The sequence below is a fragment of the Lissotriton helveticus genome, chromosome 4_1 (assembly GCF_964261635.1).
Source record: "Lissotriton helveticus chromosome 4_1, aLisHel1.1, whole genome shotgun sequence".
Taxonomy (NCBI): domain Eukaryota; kingdom Metazoa; phylum Chordata; class Amphibia; order Caudata; family Salamandridae; genus Lissotriton; species Lissotriton helveticus.
Window position 1 is genome coordinate 635,386,927 of NC_136063.1, and position 25,081 is coordinate 635,412,007.

Genomic DNA, 25,081 nt, shown 5'->3' on the forward strand with positions numbered 1-25,081 from the left:
TTTTTTTATATATCCAATAAGAAAGATTGTTGGGCTTGTTGGAATTTCGAAATATTCAGTTTGCAAAATGTTATGTTGACTTTGTTAGATATGAGTCTACCATCTATAGAATGAGTACAAGAACACAAATAATAAATATATTAAAATTCATAATCAAACACACTTTTGGATAAGAAAAATGTAGGTCAACATTGCTCTCCCATATCGAGTAAACCATTTTCATTTTTATAAACGCAGGTCTAAATCAGAGTGACATTTAAGGAGTAATGTAGCTGAACACAGTTTATCTCTAGAATAGAAAAACATGCTTTGAATTTAAAGCTGCAAATCCATTTCTGAGTACCTAGGAACAGAAATATTTCAAATCTTTTGCTAAAAAATTAAAATAAAGGATGAAAATCCCTTTGCACAGAAGATACTTCATAAATGATACTGGATGAGTTGAGCTGCAAGAAGACAAATGCACGCAAAACCAATTAACACACTAGATATAAAAGCATGAGTAATATCAAATGAGTTGGTGAAATATCATAACCCCACAATGTACTAGTCATAAGCTCCTCACTAGTATTAGAACCAGTTCACATAAATATGCCCCTGATTCCGATTCAGGCTCATTAAAGTGAATTTGAAAGTATAAGGCCTAATTACACTCATTGAATTGTTGCTTAAAAATTGTATGGGGACACAATCATACCTACATTTAAAACCTACATTGTGAAGTGCAGACAAGATCCAACACACAAAGAATGTCATCACAACCAATCTGCACAGGGATATATTTAATCTCAGATAACTGTTAGTTAATCTCAACTAACAGCATAACCAGTGACACTGTGTAGCTGAATGTGAAAATTAACTGAAGCTGTTCAACGTATTGTACTTTAACATAAGGCAAACTCAAGTTTTTGATACAAAAACAATGCTATTGAGAAATTCATAAAAGACTTGATAACGGTTTGATAGATTTCAAGCCAATACTACATTGTTTAAATGTTAATACCAGTGGTGCAAATCAGTATAGAAATATATTTAAGACCTACACCATATAAAGGAAGCAAGTAGATCCATTAGGCTATTTCATGTCATCCTTATTTAGTTGAATGTACGTAAGTATATAAACCATCACGGATCTCCATAAATTTTCTAGAAAGATTATTTCGTCCACCCTTTGCAGACATTTCTTATTTCTCAGGGAAAGGATCCCTGGTCCTTATTTTGGATTTAATTAGTGTTTTTTATAAAAAAAACATCCCTACAGACACCGCTGCCTCCCTGTAGAAAGGTTATTCCCTCTGCACTTTATTCCAGAGAATCTAACTTGCCTACTGTCGGCATTAGAGTGTCCATGTTCTCTATCCTAGTCTCATTGCCAGTTGTAGCCCTGATATGCCACTTCAATTTATTTTACTTCCCCTTATCGGTAGTCTTTCATCTTGTTTCTCAGGCACAGTTCTCAACGTTACTCCTTGAAGTTATTTTCATTATCTCTCACGGCTCTTTTTCTTCAGGTTATTAAATTGCTGCAATTTGCTCCTTTGTTTCCTCCCACAAATTTGGCATGCCCTTAGGTTCCTGTAAAATGTACTTGTTGTTCCCTTTAGTGCTTTGCTGTACTAATTTAACATTCTACATTTATTTAATTAACCACGTCATTGCCACATCTTAGCATGCGCCCATTACAAAGCGGTATTGTAAGAAATAATTTATAAATTGATACATTGAAACTGAGGTATTTTATAAAGCAGTATTTTATATCACAAATTTGTTTGTGGGAGCAGCTTTTATTTGTGTAGTCATAATTAGGAATGTTACAAACCCAATAATCGCAACCACTAAAAGTATTCATAGGTCATATTAAAACGTAATGGAGCAGTGATCCAGTCTTCAAAAGCGATCTAAGCAATCAGGTCTCAAGTAGTTCTTAATAGTTCCTTCTGAATACATTTCTTTGACACTCAATCTGAATCTTTTAATGAATGGTCTGAATGCCATCACATCAATTCTTTGTTTAAATCATTATTCAGTCAACACAATTTGATTTATGTATGTATATGAACCGTGGGCGGAGTACTCCGCTCCGCCCGCGGAGTGTGTGGAGTTTTGCCTACTCCGCGCTCCGCGGAGAACGGGCAGTAGGCAAAACTCTGCACACTCCACAGTGGAGCGTAGTTGGCCTGCCGCCCACCTCAACCCCCCTATTAATAATATAACTTAAAAGTACATTACATAAGTTATAAACAAGTTAAAAAGACTTACCTTTTAATCATGGCGTCCCTGAACTGTCCTTCTCCTCTTCTTCGCCATCAGAAATACTGATATGAAAACTGCACAGGAGCGCACGCCCGAGCATGCGCATTTCTCATATTTTTTTTACTTGCTTTAATGTACTTTTAAGTTATATATTAATAGGAGGGTGGAGGAAGGCAGCGGAGCGGAGCTACGTGGAGCTCCACGGAGTTTGTTGTCAACTTTGTGGCAATCCGCGTAGCCCTGCTATGCGAACTCCGCCCAGGGTTAATGTATATTACTAAAGAAAATGAGAACATTCCGCCCTCATAGGGCAGAATCTTTAATAGATTTATAACCAGCGGTAGTGAGCTACATCGACCATTAGTGGTCTTCTCCTTTGTTATAGTGTTGGAGCAGGCCTTTCATGGCCGGTATATCCTGTGAGGGCAGGTTATCAGACTACATTAAAGCAACTTAAATCCTTCGGATCTACTGAACAGTAAATGCATTAGCATTGTTTTAAATAGTATTTGGATATGCTGTTTTATACCAAATGTTATTAGTTACTAAATCGTCATGGTGCTTCGGTGATTACAATTTATCAAAATGATGCTCTGGTGTTGGCACTTGGACTGTTGCCTCAAGAAGACAAACTGAATAATATATCCTTAAACCTAACTCTATGACCTGCAAGAGGCATGCTCTCTCTTTTGTAATAGCTGTATGTGTGCATCATGTGTACGTTTATGTCAACCTACCTTATAGAAATTGTGCTCATGACCTGAGGCCCATGGGTGTGAGGGGCGTGTTGCACCCCTATTATGGATGTACTGATCAACCCCTAGACAGGGAACCATTTTCCATTTCTCCATTAGTCGCAAAGGTAACCATTGCTGCAACATTACACATGAATGTAAGTTGGATATCTCATAAAATAAAATTAAGATTATTTGGTTACTGGAAAGTTAGGCACTTCTTTAACCCCTTGGCTGCGGCGGTAATACCGCCGCAGCGCAAGGGGGGCTGCGCGGTGCCGCCATGCTCGTGACGGAACAACTCCGTCACGAGCCTCGGGCGCGCTGTGCTTGTGACGGAGTGGTTCCGTCACGGCCCCGCCCGCTCAATAGAACGCTCAGCGCAGGCGCGAAATCGCTGCCGCGCAGGCGTGGCGGCTGGGCCGTGACGGAACCACTCCGTCATTAGCACAGCCCGTCCGTGGCTGGTGACGGAGTGGTTCCGTCACCAGCACCCAAAGGGTTAAAGACAATTGAACCTCTATGTGCCAACAATTGCTGGTACAGACCTTCTGCTCTAACATTCCAATTGTTATATTTGGGTTTCTCCCTTTTTAATCTAGAACATTCTGCCCCTCAGTGGGTTGGTTGGTTGGTGAGATAGACAGGCTGGGCGGAGAGTAGGCTATGTTAGGTTACAATGTTACATTTCCCCTACAGGGGCCAGAGTTCTAAACAAACTATGATGGTTACATCATATCCCATTATAAACCGACAAGAATGCTAGTCTAGACTGTTTTCCACCCTAGTTTGGGGCCTGCACAACAAGGATGCCCTGATTGTATGATGGAGTCAAAAGAAATGGTGATAGCAAACATGGCTCGTCATGAAGGAAGGGTTCCTGCTCTCTAGCGCTACCATTTAGAGAGATAAACGCGGGAAGCAGGTAGTTGTAAAAAGGGGCCTTGGTGTTCCTGTCACACGGCGCTTTTATTGCTGATTTTGCGCATTCTTTAGTGAACGGTCTTTATCTTTGCGGCGCTCTCCCTTCCTCGCAGGCTCTAATCCGGGAAGAGCTCCTGTGAGCAGCTCCCTGTGTTACAAACAGTCGCGCAAGTGTTTTCGGAGCCCCGAGGAGAGTTAATGTACTTTCAGAGTGTAATCAATGAAAACAGCGTGATTTACAGAAGCTATGCTCTTTGTCAAATTTAACCAGTGTATCACTGCACAGAATCTCCATGCTGGCAGGGGCTTACCGCATGACGGAGACGCCGGGGTCCTTGTTACACTCGCCATGCCTGGCGGGCCTCGCTGTGTCGCTACAATGATAAAATGAAAACTCTCTGGACGACCTCGGGCTATCTGTCTCCTCCGCGCCAGCTACCGTCTGTGGCTCGGTAGCTTATGTAAAAATAGTTGTTTATTGAGAAGAAATGGAAGTAAGAGGCAGTGTGACAGGTTTAAGCTGCGAAAGAATTATGTTGCGTGAAAGAAATGTAACCTCCGTGCCAATAAAAATATCAAAGCATTTAAATCTTTAACTGCTAAACAGCGTGCTCGAGCCTAGCCTCTGCACATTGTGCTCGAGTCCCGGGCTGTGTCACACTGATGCCACGGCGCTATGCTTGTTTATAGAGCGCGAATGCACTTGGAAAAATTGGTCGGGACCAAGTTATTTGCAAATATGGCGCAATAGCGTCTCAAAAGGCACTAGGGTTCAAACGTTTTGACAGCAGCGCGTTGAGTCACTGTTTTGGCACTTTAATGGATCTGGACAAATTAGCAGAGAGGCACACAAGAGATTCTGTGATAATATTTGACTGGAGTTTATTTAAATCATCATGTTCTGTCATGAAATGCGAAAGGCTGAGCTACGTATAGATAAGTCCAAAGGAAACATCTTATGAACTTAATTCTCCTATTGCGGAGGCGCTGCTAGGGTTCATCCTCTCTCCATGCAGAGACGGGCGCTGCGTGCTCGGTGATGTAAACGCGTATTGGCCACGCAGCAACGTGTGTACCTGCAGCACGCAAGGGGTCACGCAAGCGAATTCGAACTCTAGGCCTGCAGCCATAACTGGTACAAGACACCATGGGTAACGTGGTGGTCTTACTTAGACATTGATGGGCTCTACAAATACAACTAAAATAGTTATCAAGCGGAACTTCGGCCTCAGCTCTATACTGGGGCCTAGATGTATCATTCTTTTACACAGCGCCAGGCCCGGGCTGGCCATAGCGGGCACTGGGCAATCCCCCGGTGAGCCGCATGGGTGGGGGGGGCCTGTTTTGGGCCCCTGGGGGCCGTTTTTGATACAGGGCTGTTTTTGCAGCATAGCTGCAAAATCGGCCCTAGCTGCAAAATCGGCCCTGTAACAAAGTCGGCCGAAAACCGGCCCGGCAAAGAGCTCAGCGGCACCTCCAAACCCCCCCCACCCCCCAAGTGGGGGGAGGGGCAATCGAGCACTTTGCCAGGGCCGGTTGTGGTTCCCAGTCCGGCCCTGCACAGCGCAACGCAGCAAGCCATCTTTCTGCCCTGCGTGATAGGGAAAGAGGAGGAAAGCAACTCAGTTAACATTATAGGGTGCTTTGCTGCCCTTTCCTTGCTCTGGCGTGCTTTTGGTTGCCTTGCACCAACACAGGCACACTTGTGTCATGGTGCATGGGCGCCTGCGTTGTAGGCAGGATTGTTTTTGTGCACCTTCCTGCACAAAAACAATCCTCAGAGACATTTTCTCCTCATTACGTCTCCACTGGGGAGGCGTGGCATTTTGACGAATTCCCAGGTCTACCACTAATGGTAAATCTGGAAATGTGCCAAAATCCATGGATGGATGCATGGTAACGCCCACACTGCACCCATGGATAACCAACCTAACGCAAGGCAGCTATTTGTGCTGCCTCCTGTTACCACAGATTAATCAAAGTGACCTTGCAAGGCTTGATAAATTTGACTTAGTGTTGCATCAGCATTGCACCCCCACTTGTGACGCAAGGGCGATGCAACACTATGATAAATCTAGCAATAGGTGCGCTACAGTGTCTTCTTAGATGGAATCTAGGATATGCAGCTCGGCAGCAATCCGACTACTTATGGAAATATAACTTCATCTTGAATGAGTTAAAACATCTGAGATAATTTTTTTCATTATTCATTATGTAGAATTAGTCTTGTTTTTAGTATGCATGTCCGTTTGTGGTGTGCTGATTTGTTTGTGTTATGATTGCCTAGGCTCTTCCTATCAGTTGCTTTTTGTTCCTCACATGTACTTGTGTTTTTTTGTGCCTGGCCATTTCTCGGCCAGTTCAAAACAGGGTCCGGTCCGTTCAAGTCAGGGATTGGTCACCAACCCTTTGTGAAAATGTCTGTCCTTGATTGCAACACTCTTAATTACTGTAGGTCCTCTTGCACCAAAGAAGATAAATCCACCAGTAAATAGCGCAGCTTTTAGGGTGCAGAAACGCAGTAACGTCATTTTAGCAAATAGGATCATTTCGTCTCTCAAGATCTGGATCTAAAAGATAGCCCTGATGTCCTGATGCAAGGCTTGGTTCAGGACAAGTAGAGGAGAAAGTTAACCATCTAAATTTGAGGAGTTAAGCATACCTCAGTATAGTAACCAAATGTGAATTATGTGTTGCCACACATGCAGGATATATTGTTTGTAGCTTGTTTGCAGTGACATTTTCACTTTTATATTTCACTTTTGCCTTCTTCTTAACCAAATATATTGTGTACTGTTGTTGGAATTGCTTTTAGTGTATATAAAGCGGCCCACTTTCAAGTCTACAACAACAATGATCATTGTTACGGATGGACGTAACTCGCATAATTTTCTGTAGAGAATCTGTGCACAATGACAGTAAAATTACACAAAATTATTCTGAATTATGCAAGGAGCAAGGAGCACAAATCAGCATTTAGCTCTATTTTCAAGTGCAAAATGTACCCTTGTATCCAAAATGGACCAGAGGATGCATTTTGCTCTAAGAAAATTGTGCTCCATTCCACAGAACATGGGCAGCAGCACCAATCCCGTGTTTGAAAAATACTCCTATGATAGCAAACCTTAATAGCAACAAACGTTTGCAGATAGAGGAAGGCTGTTATGGTCAATATTTGTCACTAATAGTGGTACACATGATTTAGAAGTGCGGATAGGTTTGTGATTTGCCTTAACCTTGTTAAAACATATCAGCTTACATTAATGCCAAAGTTGAAATGGATATAAGTAGTCAATATAAATTGGATATACTACTGCTGATGGAAGACGACACACAAGAGTGAGCTCATGACTAGCCCCACTTCCCCACCCTGTAATCGTGAATTATCCTTATCCCAAATAGCCTTTGAAAAACGTAAATGAGTCCCATCATATCATGTGGAATTAATCTTGAAGTTGTGGACCCAAAATCTGAAGATTTGTGATATAACAACACGCTGTGTTGAAGGGACCGCAACACACACAAATCCAAGCAATGATGGTGGCCACCTGATGCTACCCTAAGCTATAAACATCAACACCGTGCAGGTTCTTGCTCCTGCGGCAGAAGAGAACCCCCTGGGTGGAGGATATGGCTTTAGTGGACCAGTCCTGGGATTGCAGCAATGACGACCCAATGGCAGATGAGGTAGGTCAGCACTGGAAAGAATGCGAGGGGCCTATGCTAGGTGGCACACTGCTACAACAGCATGCCAGTTCCATGGAGCAGTTAGTAGCGCCCGGCACTGGAACCCCCTCAATTTAGTGGGGGATAAACACAAATAATGAACAAATGGGTACACATGAGAAAACTCACACCCGCTCAGGTGGGCCAACCTGTTGCTCCACTGTCGCTTGAAGAAGTAAAATAGGCCATCTAAATACTAGAACCTTGGAAGTCTCCAGATAGTGACAGCCTTCCAACAGAATTTTACATTACTTAGCACTCAGAGGCAATGTGTAAAGCATCTGCACATAACTAAGAGTAATACAGTGAAAAAACTACAGAAGGACACTACACCAATTTTAGAAAAATAACCAATATTTGTATGGTAAAAGAAGACCAATATGATAAAAATTCAACATACAACAATAAGAATATGCACTTTGCAAGAATAATGATAGAAATGCAGTTCCTTGAAGTCATCTGGGATATTTGGATCAAAATATGTCCGTACTGCTATGTAAAGTTGCACCAGTAAATGGTTAACTGGTGCAACATTACATGGCAGTACGGATACTTACTAAACTACCCATGGGAAAACATTGTATCACATATTTTGATCCTAATATCCTGAAGATGATGATATAATTCATATCAGTTCACAAAAAAACATTATGACTTAGATGGAACCTTATACATTCTTTAGGTACATAAAAAGACAAATTAGCGCTCTACAATGTAAGTCCTGATGAAGTTCTAAATTTAATTGGAACAAAACGCATTGGCTGGATGTTGTTTTAATTTGAATATAAGAAAAGAAAGAATAAACTTCTTGTTTTGATTATACACACTGCATGCTTATTTGGACTACAATCTGCATCCCTTTATTTGCTATCATAACGTCCTTGTAACCTTTGTTTTTTAGTGATATATATATATATATATATATATATATATATATATATATATATATATAGTTTGTACTACATCTATTTATATATATATATATAAAATGTATATACATACATATATTTGTATAGATAAACATATTACTTATTTTAATTGGGGAGATTCCCCAAACCCCACTGGTTTTTGTTTATTAATTTAAAAACAAAACTATCTTTTTGGGGGGAACCGCACCCCCTTTTTGTAACTTTACCATCCTTTGCCTTTACCTGCCCTTAAACTCTAAAAACATTCTTACCACCCTATATACCCTTACCCACCCCTAAACTCTGAAAGCACCCATACTCTTCCCAATCCCTAACCATTAAAAACACCCTTACCACCCTACACCCTTAGATAACCCTAAACCCTAAAAACACCATTTTCATCTATACCTTTATGCACCCATACACCCTAAAATCTGCCTTACCGGCCGATTCTCTTACCTACCCCAAAACCCTAAAATAAATTATATATATAAAGAAACACACGTGCACTTACCTTAATATATACTTACCATGAGTGGTAAATAAAGTCATGTGTGGTAAAGGCAATGCGTGTTAAAGGCAATGCATGGTAAAGGCATTGCATGGTAAAGAATGCATGGTAAACGCATGAGTGGTTATCATACAACTGACAGGCGGGGAGGGATGTGTCTGTGTGTGTAGGCGCACGTGAGCATGCACATTTCAAATCCACTATAGTAGGTGTTACTTGAATATATAGGTGGCAGATTCTAATCCGGTCTAATTTTTATATGCTGGCTCTTGAGTGTGCATAAAGAAAAGTGATGCCGTTCACCATAACTCATCATGCAATTTTAGTCAATCTTTCTAATGAAAGAATGGGATGGAAAAACGTGCAACCTTGTCTGTTAAACCAAGTTAAAATCAAAGCACAGTTACAATAAGCAGCTCTGGGCGAAAATATAGCTAATTTCAAGGATACTCACGAAATAGGTACGAAATACGTAGGGCGAAGTGCTAAGTATCATTTGATGAGTAAGGCGATGTATTGCATGTTACAAGTGACTAAATTGTGAAAATAATATTTCAAGCAGGTCTACATAATTCTGCTAACGGGAAACCTGGGCCTTTTGCCAAAGCTTTCTTTCAGTGAAAAAATCAGGCAGCAGGTGTTGAGCAGTTTCATTTGCAGGCTATTTTTTTTAACAATTGAGGTTGAGTGCTTTCAATGTATGGAATTCAAATCAAAGAAACTGATTCTCTGCACAGCTGCAGAGCTTATGCATCAGCCATGGAAGGGAAGAGAGATATAGATGGTGGGCGTTCAGAAGAACATATTCTGCATTTCACCAAAAAACAATATATTTTACAATATTGGAAAATGCTAGTGGTGCACTGATGACTGGTTAAACGAATATAGTGTTTGCACCAAACTATGATCATTTGGGGGTGCACGCATCACTAAGGGTGCATCACATGTTTTGAAATTTGTACAGACAAAAATCAAGTGACATCATTGCTTCGTTAGTTCAGTAGGTTTGCAAAACAGACCTACTCTTCTGCTCACTTTGTTTTACGACTTACAGCGTGAAATGAAGCAGATTAGCGAAAGGTCTTTAATATGTACACAAATGGATTCATCCCTAAATATATTGAAATGTGACTTTTTGCTGTAATGGTTCAGGAATTCAATTATACAATTGTTTTTATGAAATCATTTTATTGGTGATATTTTGCCGATAATTATAGTACTTGTTACCAGAATACCACAAATGACAATAACATAATATTGAAACATTTCTAGGTCATCATCACTGTTTTGACAGTCTGTGCCACCAGGATATGTATTCTTTATAAATCAATACTGAAGAACGGAATTGAGAGGAGTAAAGATTTAAAATGAGTATGTTGGGAAAAAGTGAAGGGAAGATGGGCAGGGAATAGAGTAGGTACAGCTACATCTAATCCGAATACTATATTCCCTTTTTTCTAAGAGCATTGTAAATTTAGCACCAAAGCATGATCCTGATAGTTCATTGAATTTTATTCCAGATTAACCCAAGATAGGGATTGAGCTACACCGAGCTACATTTTTGCAGTCCAGTTTAGATTCCTGAAAACTACGTGTATTCTAGAATGATTCCTTACATGTGGTAGATTAAGTCTCCAACAGTCCAATGATATGTGTAGTATGTTCATAAAAAATAACAGATGTGTTACCCTTATCACATATAAAAGTATGGAGGGTACACATCTATATCTGCTTCGTAAGCAGATGTGTGAATATATTGAAAGTTGTCTCAATGCCTCAATAGTCCTGGAATCCAGCTATGTTTAAATTAAAAGCCAGTTCTGAAAAGTCCAGGTCTCTTTCAAGGTGTTTCAATTTTATGTTCCCAAACTTCCAGATCAGTTCCGAATTATTATACTTTTGTTTATTTATTTATTTATTTATTTTATGCAATTTTTACACTTTTTGTTTACACACATAGATCTCACCTAGATGCTTAAATCAAAAAAGGTCCACTCAAACAATGGAAATCCTGACCTACACTAATAGGAATTCTAATTGAACATACACTTATTCAAGAGAAAATGAAGGTCTTCCTGGTGGACATTTCCTTTTGAGTTAGTGCTGCAAAGGGGAGGGAAGGGAAAAAGGGTGTGCAAAACCTTTGTAATTCATACCAATTTAGTACTGTATGGGATCCCCAATGATTTGCAGTTATTCCCCACCTCATAACTCTTCTGAATGTACAAATAATCTATCTAAGTGTTTTGGCAGGGAGGAAAAAACAAAGACAACACATAAAGATTTTATGGGTGTGTAGGGTAAAACATTTCCCAGTGGAGAAAAAACTGAAAAAATGACAGTGCAAATGAGCTGCCTACCTAAACTATTAGATTTTGAAAGATAGAAATTTTGCCTAGATTAGGATTTAATAAAAATAATTTATTGACGCACAATGAAATCATAAGTCTAAGATAAGAGTAGGCTTTTTTCTGATAACTTGGACTTCTGATTTTATGCATTTTCAATCCGGCCGTTTACTTCTAGTTAACCACTGAGACATCTTGCGGAGGATTCATTTAAATAGACAGCACTAATCATTTAGGTGGACAAAATTGGCTCAGGTAAGCGAATGTTACTAGAACTGAAGATCTTATTCACATCCCTTGCATTCTGAAATCATTCTAAATCTGTACCATTTGAGTATTGGTCTAGAGTGACAAAACCTCATGCTCCTTTCTTTGCTTCACCCGCATTCTCTTGTGGGCTTAGTGTCCTCAAGCTGCTCTTGAATATTCTCCTGTGTGGTGTAACTCCAAAGGCCCATGTTCAGCGAGTGTTGGTATCTTGTACAATACTCTAAGGCAGAGCTATTTTCATGTTCCTATGCCTAGGTTACATGCATGAGTCACAACCACCCCAACCCTGCTGCGTCATCAGGTTAAAGGATGGTGTTTTGGAGTCCTTTTTGAGTTAAGAGCAGAGCTGTGCCCTTATTTGTGTTCATTCAAGAGCATGCGTTTGGATCCCTGTTGGATTGTCAATTCTGATTTTTTAAAACTATTACAACAAGAACATGTAACCGTTAACTTTCAATATTCCAAAATGTGTGATGTTACATGGGCTATTTTTTATAGAAATATTTGTATTGTGTTTCATAACCTAGATATCAAAGGTGCACCTATAAACATGTGTTTTACAAATTGTCATGTATATATCAAGCAAATCCTAAATCTAAATTTTCGCTGTCAGTTACCTACATTTTACCGAATGGTGTACTACTGTCATGTACAAGTAAGTGGATATTGTTTCATTTGAACACAATTAGTTAAATGTGGGAGCACCTCCCCCCCAGCCTCCCCCAAAGATGATCTGTGTGCTGCATGATCATCCTGTTAAAGCTCTTATTGGTGAGGTCTGCTTGAAACTCTCGAGTTAAAGGTTCAAAATCACAGTGGGCCCTCTCAAGCTTTCTACTAGTAAGCTAACATTTACATAGTAACATAACAACACTTGCTATTCATTGTTAATTAGGCCCCTTTTTAATATGTATTTCTCCCAGCTGTGGTCGTGCAGATCAATACACCTTTGCCTAGTCCAGGCTGCAGTATGCATCCTTGGTGCACACGCAGAACAAGACATTTCTCTTTATTCCAACAGATTGCGGATGAAACTGGACGGTTTGTATCCGTGCCTGCCGTAATTACCGCGGCACTAATTACCCGACAGCCCTGACAGCCAGGGTCAATAGGAATGACAACAACCACATGCAAGGCGGGCTGTGCATGCGCGCGTGACACTATTTGCCAACATGTCTGCTGAACCAATGTAACATGTCTTGAGCCCCCTGTTTCGCACCTGTGGCAGGAGAGCGGGCCCCTTCGCTGACTGTTTGTGCTTATTTTGCTTTGCAGTTTGACGGCGAGAACATGTACATGAGCATGACGGAGCCAAGTCAAGACTACGCGTCAGCGAACCAGGTGGGTTAATTAATCTTCGCTGCCGTGTTTCAAATTGTAATTAAGCATATTCACACAGTTGTGTTGCAAATGAGTGGCACTATCAGTAACTGCTGCAATCAGGAATAATCATAATTTATAAACAAAGTGCTTAAGCCTTGTTTCCAGTTAATGAGATAGAGCCGATAAAGCGCGCGAGTTGGCGCGCGCTGAAAGGGACTACCTTGCTTCCGCTCCAGAATGCAAGCAGCTGGTTTACCAGCATGAGCGCTCCGAAGCAGTTGTTTTACCTTTAGGAAATAAAGTCTTCGCAGGTGCGGCTTATCTGTGCTTCCAACTGCAGACAAGTTAATCACTGTAAACTGAACGTGTCAAACAGAGGTGTTCATTGCGAATGCACCAGCCAGTTGCTGGGCCAATTTATACCGTCCTAATGCAAACCATATGGCCATGCCTTGATGCCAAGATCGAGTCGGGATCACACATAATAGACCTTATGAGACCCAAGTACAATGTTCCTTTATGTGGCCAGTGGTGGCTAGCGACCCAAGGCCTACTACTCACCTTGGTGGCCATTTTATATTGAGCGTCAGAAACATACAGAACAACCTAGAAATGTGACTCAATGGGGTTGACGTGATGGGAGAGCGTCTTAGCTGGAGGCCGCTATTGTGAACTTTGCCCAGGCTTGTAATGACCGAAGGTCAGTACACATCCTTTGTATGAAACATGATAACGGCATAGGTGTACATCATTGCCATCTAGCAGCTGGCACAGGTCTTAAAATGATCACAAAATCTTTAGGAAAATTCAGTTAATACTAAAGGCACAGGGCACCATGACTGTCCTTTCAGAAGCCCTGCATCTAAAACTTAATCTATCTGCTGAATGCTCTTGTTTCTAGTGTTCCCCGACCTTTCTCAGAAATGCATACTTAATACTACGAATCTTGGAATAGTCCATTGATTTGAATACACTATACATCTTTATTATATTGTAACCGATTTATAAACATGTTCTATTAATCGAGGTTGCAATTTAATTCACCTCTGTCACACAGCTCTTGCATCTTGATCATGCAATAAGTACAGAAATGGGCTGTATGCTGAAAACTTTACAATGTTTACTTTTGCCAACGTCTTTATTTTGTAGGCCAGATGTCCACAATTGGATTTTTAATTTTATTACAGTCAATGTTTAATAAATGATGTGTTGGTAGGCATTAGTCACAATTGCCTCTCTTGAAAGAAAACTGCAAATTAAGCTTCTTATCCAAACTCAAAAATACATTTAGCATCTAGGTAAAAACATTGATGAAATAGCACTTCTCTTGTTTAAATAATTTTATAGCCAGACAATAGTTCTCTGATGGAGTTTGACTAATAATACCAATGTTTTTAATGGCTTACTGCAGCTCCAGATTTCGCGTCTCCCTCCTTGACCTACCAGTCAGGATGTTGATGTATGAGATCCCACAACGGACTTGCTCAAGAATCAGGGCTGGGCTTTAAATAGTGGTGTCTAAGGAAGGATGCTACTCAAATTTTGAATAGCCTATAGGTTTCATTGGCCAACCCGGTGCCAGTCTCTTCATATTTAGTTACATTTCTTGTTAAAGAAGAGCAAGTCAGACCATTGTTCACAGCGGACATTTGACAGAAGCTAACTTTGTCTACCGCCTTTATCTTAGCAGGGAGTGACACTTCTACATCCAGAGCAGTGCTAAATAATCTACCCCCCAGGCTGGAATTTATAGGAAGAACTTCCCCCTATAGCATGGTGGTCTGGTCCAAAACATCACCAGACTCAGCTACTGGTCTTTGGAGAAGGGATATTCAAGATACAATCAGAAAGCAGAAGTGGACATTTTTCTGTGAAACCATCTTTACAACTTTATTTCACCTGCATAGATAGGAGCCACCATGCCAAGTACATGATACACTGTGGCGATCACAAGTGGACATTGAGCAGGACTGGTGGGTGTGTGGATACTGCCGCTTTACATAGAGTATATATTGGAACAGGACAGATGCTGGAAGTGTTTGTTGAGTAGACATCAAAACAGGACTCGCCAGTATGTGAATCCAGAAGGTGCACATACTGTAGGCATTGAGCAGACCAGTGAGAAGGTGGATGCTCCATGGAAACATAGATTAGCAATTGGAGCAGGACAGTTTAGCAAGTGGATGCTTCACGTGCAAGTTAAGAAGATACTGAACATGAACGGGGACTGTGTAGATGGTGGAGGTACGTATAAAGTAGACCCTAACAGGAACAGGACTGATGAGTATCAGGATGTCGTAGGTACACATAGAGTAGCCAGTGGAACAGGACTTGTGTAACTGTGTGGATGCTGCATGTACATGTTGAGGAGACAGTGGAGCAGCACCAATCCATATGTGAATTCTAAAGTTACACACGGAATATACAGTGAACATGACTGGTATGTAGACCCCAAAGACATATTTTTCGAGGCAAAGTCTGGGGTGAAGCATTGGCGACGATTATACATCTGGCTTTGAACTTATAGAGCCTCAAGTCACAGATGAGGTTAGGCGATCAATAAGTAAACAAACATGCACTGTGTCACTCATGCATCCATTCATATAACTACTGACTCATTCTTAGATTCACTCTCTTAGTAATCCACAATAAAATCGACACTCAAACGTAATATTCATTTGAAAGAAAAGTAGAAAAAACATGACGCCACCTAAGCTTGGAGGAATGCGCTTGAAATACAAAATTAAGCATAGCAGCAGGTGGATGTCTTACAATTATACATAGTGTATTGTTGGTCTAAAGTTCCAGAATATTTGCCCCATTTAAAAGCAATGTGTTGACCATCGTGGGACGAAAAACAATGACACAGTATGCACAATCCTATTCCAAGATTGGCTGCTCATTAAGCATCACACTGTGCGGCCATCTTTGAATGCTAACGTTTATAGTGTATCACTGTTGTACTGATCCAAGGTGGCCAACATAACGCTTCTAAATATGGCTGCTGCCTTCAAAAGGTAAAGCAGTGATACACTCTGGAAAATACAATTGCAGTATGGCCACCTATTTTGGAAATAGCAGCATGCGAGCTGCCTGCTACAACTTTCTAGGTAACTGCCGTATGATGCTTTAAAAAAAAGAAACTAAGCAAAAAGGATGAAATAAATGAAAGGGGACTATAAAAGGGGAAAAAAGGAAAAATAAAGGACTGGCTCTCAGCCCAGACACTGAAGCACACTTATTTGAAGGTGAATGTGCACATGGGAGGAGGAAACGGCTATTTCTCATGAGTAATAGAACCAATGGCAGAAATGGGGTAACCCATGCAATATGCTGACACAACTAAAGCAGAATGTGAATGACACTCGAACAGAGAGAAAGGGGCTGTACCCAAAGATCCTCTATGAATGTATATGTATGTAGAGTGTTTATGTTAGAGCCTGGCCCTCTGAAGACGTTTTAGCAAGGATCATCACAGAGCAAATCTTGTACATCAATGGTGTGTCATTCGAAGTAACCAACACAAAAATCCTTGCCTACTACAGTAATCTGTGCTATTCCATGTCTATCTACAGGCATACACCAAGTGTGATAATAATTCTCCCATAAATGTCTTTTAGTGTTAACATATGGTTTTCACAATAAATAAGTCAGGCCTTTTGCAGTAATTTATCTGAAAAACAAATCTTATCTATGATGTCTGACAAAATGGTTCCTATTGAAACAATCAACCCTACACTCTTTATCATTGGCTCATCACCATAACCAACTCTGACCTACTGTTTTGAGCATAAACTTTCCAACAATGTAACTTTCAAGTATACAGTCATACAATTAGAAATATATAGAAAAATAGAGTTGGCCAAATATATACAACTCTTCCTGAGAATAATAAGGATTCTCAGAGTGCAAACCGTCTATCCTCACAGGTTTGTTGAAGATGTAACCACCGCCAGAACCCTTGTCTATTATAGCAGTCTTAAAATCCATGTGACGCCTTTATATACAGGCTTTAACACAGTGTAATAGCAATTTACCCATAAAGACCTTTAGCCTTTAACATAACATTTTAACACTAAATACATCAGTCCTACTTCTTTTGTTATCACTTTTCAGAATAAACAAATCAGACCTGTGGCATGTGGCATAAGCCTGTGGCATCTGACATAACGTGTCCCAGTGACCCAATGTGGCCTATAGCCTTTGTCATCGGCTTCTCACCTTGTAAAACTCAAGCCTACAGTATTAAACACAAGCTTTGCCACAAAGCAATTATCTGTATTAAGTCACAAAATTGCAAATAACATTGTTTTTACAAATAAGCACAAAGTTACAGTTGACAAAACACCATGCAACCACTTCTATATAGCATAACAAGTATATTCAAAGTGCAAATATACCCCCAGGGTTTTCAAAAGTGGGTACCCTACATCAAGCGCTTGGCCTACTATTGTAATATCTGGGATTACATCTCAAAAAATTCCTATCTGCAGTCTTCAACTGAGTGTGATCATAATCCACCCTTAAATGCCTTCTTGGTTTAATTTATGCTTTTTAAGCCTATTGTCCTTCTCATAAATTTTCATAATTAACAGGTAGGCCTTATGGTGTGTTAAGTAACTTTACTAAGTCAATCAACCGGGCCTATCACCTCTATTGTTGACTTTTCACCATTACCAGTCCAGTCCTAGTATATGAAGCATAATCTTTCCTTGAAGGCAGTCATCATTCAGAAAGCAAAATTACAAATGTGCATACAATTACAGTTGGCAAAACAATATACAAACCCCCTAAAGAAGGTCAACCAAGGATTATCACAGAGCAGATCTTCTGCTTTTAGGGTTTATTCGAGGAGATCCTATCAAAATCTGTACTCAAAAGCATTTGGGCGAGCCATGCCCTTCGTCAGTAGTGCTCCTAAATATCTTTTTGTGTTTATACCAAGGTCTGGTGACAGCTGCGCTTTCAAACCAGACCCAAAAATGAAGTTTGTGTTCCATATAAGGGCTAGAATGAAGAGTTAGTTTTGCTCAGGCAAAGCAAATGCTATTATTAGATCTTTTTTCTAACCATTAATCCAAAAACTGTACTGACAAGCTTAGAATTACTATTAGATTAAAGCAACCTGGTATCATCTCATTTATGCCTTAAGGGTATTGAAGTGCAAGGGCTAATTGAATTTGTTGGAAACAGTGGAAACAGACACTCGGGGAATGATTGCTGTTATAAAACAGCTGCTACCTTTCGGGGAATGATTATGTCTCCTAAATAGTTTCAAATAAAAGAATACATAGTTATATCATACATCTTACATGTCTGTCCTCTAGATTGTCGTGTTTTGTCAGTCTGAGTCGTGAATTGAATTGGCAATGATGCGTTTTCAGACCCTCAGATTAGACATTATGCAGTGTTTGATCGGGGTCAGAGCCTCTGTGGTGCTGGCAGGCCGCTTCAACCAAAACGCCAGGTTGTGTTATTTTCAATGCTTTATCCCTGTGTATTCGCGCCAAGATGTCGGCCATCTTAGAACAAAGCAGCAGCCAAAGAGTAATTATCACCACACTCTTGATGCATGCATGGAGCTGTGAGCGATAGAATCTCACTGCACAGCATGTATATTCTGCTTTTTGGTCCGCAAGATCCAGAATAATAGCAAACGTTGAGGGGATTCTTGGCAAATTTCATCACGTAATACAATGTTCCCAAAAGGCAGCAAGCTGAAGCATGTGATGAGTGTCTTTTTTCAGAATAATCTAGAGCACTCCTTCTCACAACGGTGATCCGGCCTCTGTGATCCGGCAATCTGTTTCTAAATCACAGTCTGTAATACACGGAAATTGGCCTGAAATCCCCTGCTCTGGCGCAAAGTGTCCTCCTAAATCGAAGATCCCTAGAAGCTGCCATTTTCTGGACCCTTGAATACTTTCTATGCCAGTCTCGGTGGCCGGGATATCTTCTATGTGAGTCAATTTTCCCTAAAACACACATGATAGTAATCAGAATCCCTAAAGAGTAATGCTGAAATCAACAAACAAGCTGGATGAGATCTTAACATTTTGTAACACAGGTTTTTCACACACAGTCTTACTAGATGACTCGAGATCAACCGGGCACCACCTTTCCAGTCATAGCTTTTCATTTAATGGATCAGTCCTTTCTTGGCGGCATAGTCTTATCCCAGTGCAGCTGAACCAGTGAGGCTAACACACCTGAAGCACTTGGCTTGTAAAGCAAAGTCCATGATTATAAAAGTACAGTCCCAGGGACATGAAGTACCATGTAATGGATCATTAACTGCTAAAAAGTCGCAAAAAGAGTAATTAGAGTACCCTGTGGAGCACAATTAGACCACTCACGAGCCTCCAACCCAAACTTGGAATTTATTTTAATAAGATGTTGAAGTATCGTCTAAGGTGCATACTTTCTATTTATACACAAGAACGTTAATTTAGCAGTAATGATCTTGAACCTTATTGCAAGCAATTAAATGGAAGTCACACCAGCCTTAGGAAATCTAGGACTTGTGAAGTGGATTTATAGCTGAAACCGCACACATAAAAAGAGAAGGAAAGTGCCACATACGTGTGGGTGTCATTTTTAGCTGCTATCCAATCAAATGCATCTTATATATTATTTTAGTTTTTGGTGCCACAAGAATAAGGGTTGAGGAATAAAGTGTAAAACATTAGGACCTTACAGCATAAATGAGAATTCTCTAATTAATTAATTACACATGCCCACTTTTACAGCAAATGGCTAATCTTCATGGGAGATCTTCCTAGCTTTTGTGCAGCTGCTTTCCCAATTAAAACTAAGAGGGTAATTTATTATTTGGTAAAGCTTAGCCCTACCTTAATTCATTGGGCCTCATTTAGGGGTAGCAGCACAGCGTCTTCACAGGCACAGCCTTCTCCACATTTGGAAACCCTTGACCTGACTGCATTTATGTCACTAGGCAGCCAAGTCATAGTGACAGTCACCCCGTCCAATTTAGTTCGGGACAACCATCACTAGAGTTCCCTGCAAACCAAGGCGGACTCGGGCAGGAAAATCCATCAATGGGTCATACATGGATAAAACTCTTTGTGCATCAATACTATTGGTAGTTTCTTTGTGTAAAACAGACCGAAATGCCAAATGGGGAAAAATAGCATGGCACTGCCTCGACATTTCTTTGCACCTACAGTGAAGATGCCAGATTGGTGATTCCAATGTAAGCTTAAAGATCTCAAGAAAGGCGAGGATCTCTAAACCAGGGGACTTCTAAATTAGGTGAGCGGTCCCCCACCAAGACTGACCACGACTTGCTAGATTCTTGGAGTCAGTAGGAGTTTTTCCCGGATCACTTCTTTTCTGCTTCTATTGGTTGAGGAGACAATAGTTTGTACTCCAGAGACTATCACACAATTTCAAATACTGGCCTGTCAGATTGTTATTCACCTCTGTAGCCCAAATTCTAACATAATTTGTGCATGTGTAACTGCATTTGGGAGTTTCCAAAGATGGCCAAATGTCCTGCACTAAGTCATGTTCAATTAGATGGAGAGGTGTACTAGGTATGTTGCATGCCCATAATCTAGTACCAGCAGTAGTTTGGTGGAGATCGTTTTCCAGATGGGTTCAATTGTTGGAGCAGCCAGTTGTGAGGTAATGAATAAAAGGCATCCAACAGTTCTGGTGCTCTTTCAATTTGTTAATTGGCATTTATGACTGCATCTTCCCTCCAACCATATGCCCAGATAGTCATACTAGGGTGATCGCTCAATCCAGTGTTTCCCAACGAGCCATTGGTAATAAGGTTTTAAGGTATTACTTAGGTTTTCTCTATATTGAACACCAGGTCGTGTTTCACATCATAGCTGTTTAAGGTCTGCCGTTAACATAGTTCAGTTGAAGTCAGAGCAAGGATAATGGTGTACTCAGCATATTGGATTAGATTTAAATGTGAAATCAACTCTTGATCTTCCTTTTTAGGGGTACTCTGGTCCCCACTGAAGATGACTCCTTCAGAGCAGTGAATTTGAGAATCACTTTAACTGTGTTTTTGCTAGTGCACTATTATGAGTTGCACTTGCAAGCCTGATCATAGCCATAATGTCAGACCTCATTTGAGGGGATACATGGCAGACAGGGGCTACTGTGTCCCAATTGTGGTGCATGAAGTAATTTTCCACTCGTGCCCTGAGCGCCATCTTACTGTGGCTCTGCCAACTAGGCCAAGTGCACCCTTTCCCCTCTTGACTGTCAGGTTAGCAAGGATGATAAGTAAAAGGCTTTTGGGAAAGGTAGTAGTGTAGAGTACAAGAGCTCAGTATTCAACAGTCAACCAACAGACACAAAAGCATATTGTCCAGCACATTGTTTAGCATTTGAATTAAAAGAAAGTACTTTAATCGCAATTGGGAGTTTCAAACTCAGGACTATATTCTTGTTTGTGATAGTTATAGAGGCATTCCCCCCTATTAGTACCATTCCACTGCTATTGGAGTTCTCCACAGTCTCTAGTCCCTATTGTTTAACTTGGGCAATACATTGATTAGGCACAGATACTGTATTCTCAAATCAGTCCAGAGGCGTAGATGCACCCAGCTGTACAGTTCGTGTTAACCTCTTGTGGTTACTCTCTCGAAGTCTTAAGTTCATCCAGCAGAGGTTAGGCTGCGGGTCAGTTTCTCATTCTCTCACAGTTCGCAAGCCCCACAGTAACCTGTATGTTAGTGTTAAAGTCCTGAGTGGTCAGAGATGGGCTTGCTCCTGTGGCACTGGCTCTTCAGCTGTTGGGGCTGCCACTGCCGCCTTTCTGGAAATGTGATGACTTGGCCATCTCAGTGGATCACTGTTGATGCTTGTCATTCGCATAAGTCTTGATGCAGTTTACAACTAGAAGCATTCAGTGAGTGCATGAGACCCCTTTGATACATGGGATACTCCTGGCTTTGCTCCCTTGCAGTCTCTCACTCTCTAGAGCTATTCATCTTGTCAGGAAGAACTAGGCTTCTCCTCCTGTACACTCTTTGTCCTCCTACAATGTCAGACACACTCCTTTCCTCTCTCAACAGGCAGGTAGGCTTCTAGATTCAAGGCAGACGCTCAGCTCTTCCAGCAGAAAGTGCAGACTTCAGGTGATGTCCCCTCACCTCTTGGAGACTGACTGCTATGCCAGAATTAGTCACACAGCAGTTCTTCCAATACTGTTTGAAGCACTCTCTTCTTTGGCCATGGAGACATTGTAACTGGAACAAAGTGGGGTGGTTTGGATCTCACTTTTATACACATTTTTCAGAACAGTATGTGGATCCAATGTCTTAGGTTTCAGAACTGGTTTGGGTTGGTTCTCTTTCAAGTGTCATTTTCTGACTGTTCCTCAGACACAGCCTTTGTGTAAGGTGTTGCCTCTCACAATAAATACTAATGATGCTGGCTATAAGCAGAAGTATCCAAACAATGGCAGATTGAAGTGTAGGATCTTTGAACCTCGCACTCAGCAGCCTTCCTGAAGCATTAAAATACATAAATAAATAAATTGTATCAAGGACAGACAAAAGGACAAGCCTTGCCTTGAAACTTCCTCACTGTGAACAACAAAGACTGCAGTCCCAATCCTTATCCGTGCCATCTACCAAATGTCTGAGTTCACTTCAGTGTTTGGGACTCTACCATCCGGCAAGGCCTTGGCATGAATGGGCCTGTTCACATTCACAAAGAGCCCAGAAAGTTGATGAGAGCTCAACTGAGGCCCCTCAAACTGTCCAGGACCAGAGGGGCAATACTTGCGGGGCCAGGAACTCTCTACTCACAACATAGTTGAAAACCAAAAGCCAATATCAACTCTGGAACATAACTTTTTTGCTGCCGAGTCTGGAGTTGGTTCACTTCTTTTTCATATCAGTCAATATCAATTGATGAATTTCAGAAAGCACACCTTTCAAAGAGCAATAATGCTGTGGGATGTTCCTGAGGACTGTCCGCCACTGACCAACTCAGTACAATTTGTACTTTGAGTTGGTGAGCAACAATATTTTCAGTACATCATAGTGTATAGCAAAGTGCACAGTTTCTCTTTCAGCTGATGAAATAATATGGGCAGTCTCAGCTCTCTATTTTTTATATTGTTGACTATTTACCTGCAAATTATGCAGATATTACTACTCAGTGATGGTTTTTCCTGATATATGTTACTCATTCACCTTGACATGCGTAGCCAGGAAAGGATTCTTTGGGCTTTTCCTGTGATGCATACCAGTCAGCTAGTGATGTTAGAAAATGTGTTCTTTGGCTGAGCCACACATCCCATTAATATTAGTCACCTTGAATTATAAGGTCAAAGGGCCAGAAGTACCAAGCATGCTTCCGGTCAAAAAAGGCACAATTTACAAAATCGGGCCGTTTGTTTCTGGAAAAATGCTTTTTCAAATGTTCAAAATACAACATCTTGAACATTGGAAAAAAGGATTTACTGGTCTCAGCCAGCACGATTCTGCAAATCAGGAAGTTTATGACCTGTTGCGGTTCATTATTTTGAAAGGCGTGTTTAGGGTGTCCCTTCCAGATACCAAAGCGGTTGGGTGTGTATTACTATTTTGCGACCGAAATTCCATTTACAAATCTGTAATACTTTGGCACCAGTTTAAAACTGGTGATAACGCTTTGAAAACGGGAGGGGGTCGACAGGGGACCCCTTACCCTTTGAGAAAGTAAATAATAATATTTTTTAAGTGTAGGCAGTGGTCCCATGGACCTCTGCATACTTTAAAAAAAAATGAAACTTAGATGTTACATTTCTTTCTTTTTAAATGCATCCTGTTTACCTTTAAGGAAAACGGACTGCATTAAAAAAAAAAAAAAGATTGCTTTATTAAAAAGCAATCACAGACATGGTGCTCTGCTGACCTCAGGAGTCCACCATCCGTGTGATGGCTGCAATTCCTAAAGGAGAACAAATGCCGACCTGCAATTGATATTCATGAGGTAGGCCAATTTGCGTCGCACAAGGAATCCGTAAATGAAACTCAATTAGTTTCATACATTAGGAATACGGATTTGCTCATTGCGATTCGGAGAGAATCGCAATTAGGAGATCGGTATTCCTAATGTTTGTACATTTGGCCCAAAATGTCTTCTAATTCAACATTTCAATCTCAGTGTCACTTCATATAACATTATCCTTTAGTTTAAAGGATTTTGAGCATACCATCACCTGCAGATCTCAAATAAATAATTCTAGTTTATTCACAAATTAACAGATAAACGTTTATAGCAGTGCTACATTCAGATCGAAATATGTATGTTTATGACCTAGGCACAGTATATTTAATCTCCCACATAATATTTAACTGTGGTGAATTAAAATAAATTATATTGTAGGATATCCAACGATTATAGTAATCTTATTTAATGTATGAAAATAAATATATTACTGCAGCATGTTGTGTGCTGTTTCTTTATATAATGAGTGTAAGAAATCACAACACAGAGGGTAATTAATGTCAAACTGGCCCTGCCAAGCAATAAGGAATTTTGAGTAATGGTTTCTGCACAGATATAATCTGGCTGATCAGGTTCCCACTGGAATGCATCTATTTGGAATGTTTTTCAGTTTGTACATTGGGCTTTCACTTGAAGAAACTGAGAGCTTGCAACTAATGTTATCATTTCATCTGTATCCTGTCCTTGTCAGGTGAAACAAGTACCTAAGTGAGACTGGGGTTTTCCACAATGTAACGCTATTCAGTAATTTACAGCACACGACTGAAGAAGCATGGAATCCAGACTAGATCAAAATGGAAAATGTAATTGATTTCCAGTGTGATTTAGGTGTAGCAGTATGTCTTTTTTATAACCGGGCCTTAACTAGGGTTACGGTATTTTGGGAAGCAAAAATAAGGAACAGTGTGTATATGTGTATATATATATATATATATATATATATATATATATATATGTATATATATATATATATATATATATATATATATATATATCCAAAGCAATCCTTACTCCTAACATGAAGAAGGCACGCACACAAAGACTGCAGGATCAAGGCTTCTTTATTTAAAAGGGACTCCTACGACTCAGCGACTGAAG

At 40.4% G+C, this 25,081-nt stretch overlaps 1 protein-coding gene across 2 annotated transcripts in view; it reads left to right on the forward strand.

Annotated features, from left to right (window-relative positions):
- Positions 1–25,081, forward strand: part of TOX (thymocyte selection associated high mobility group box) — a 337,263-nt gene that overhangs the window by 149,201 nt on the left and 162,981 nt on the right. For both annotated transcript variants that reach the window (XM_078687266.1, XM_078687267.1), the window contains exon 2: positions 12,950–13,015. In XM_078687266.1, coding sequence (XP_078543392.1) covers positions 12,950–13,015 — 66 coding nt within the window. The remainder of the gene's footprint in view (positions 1–12,949; positions 13,016–25,081) is intronic.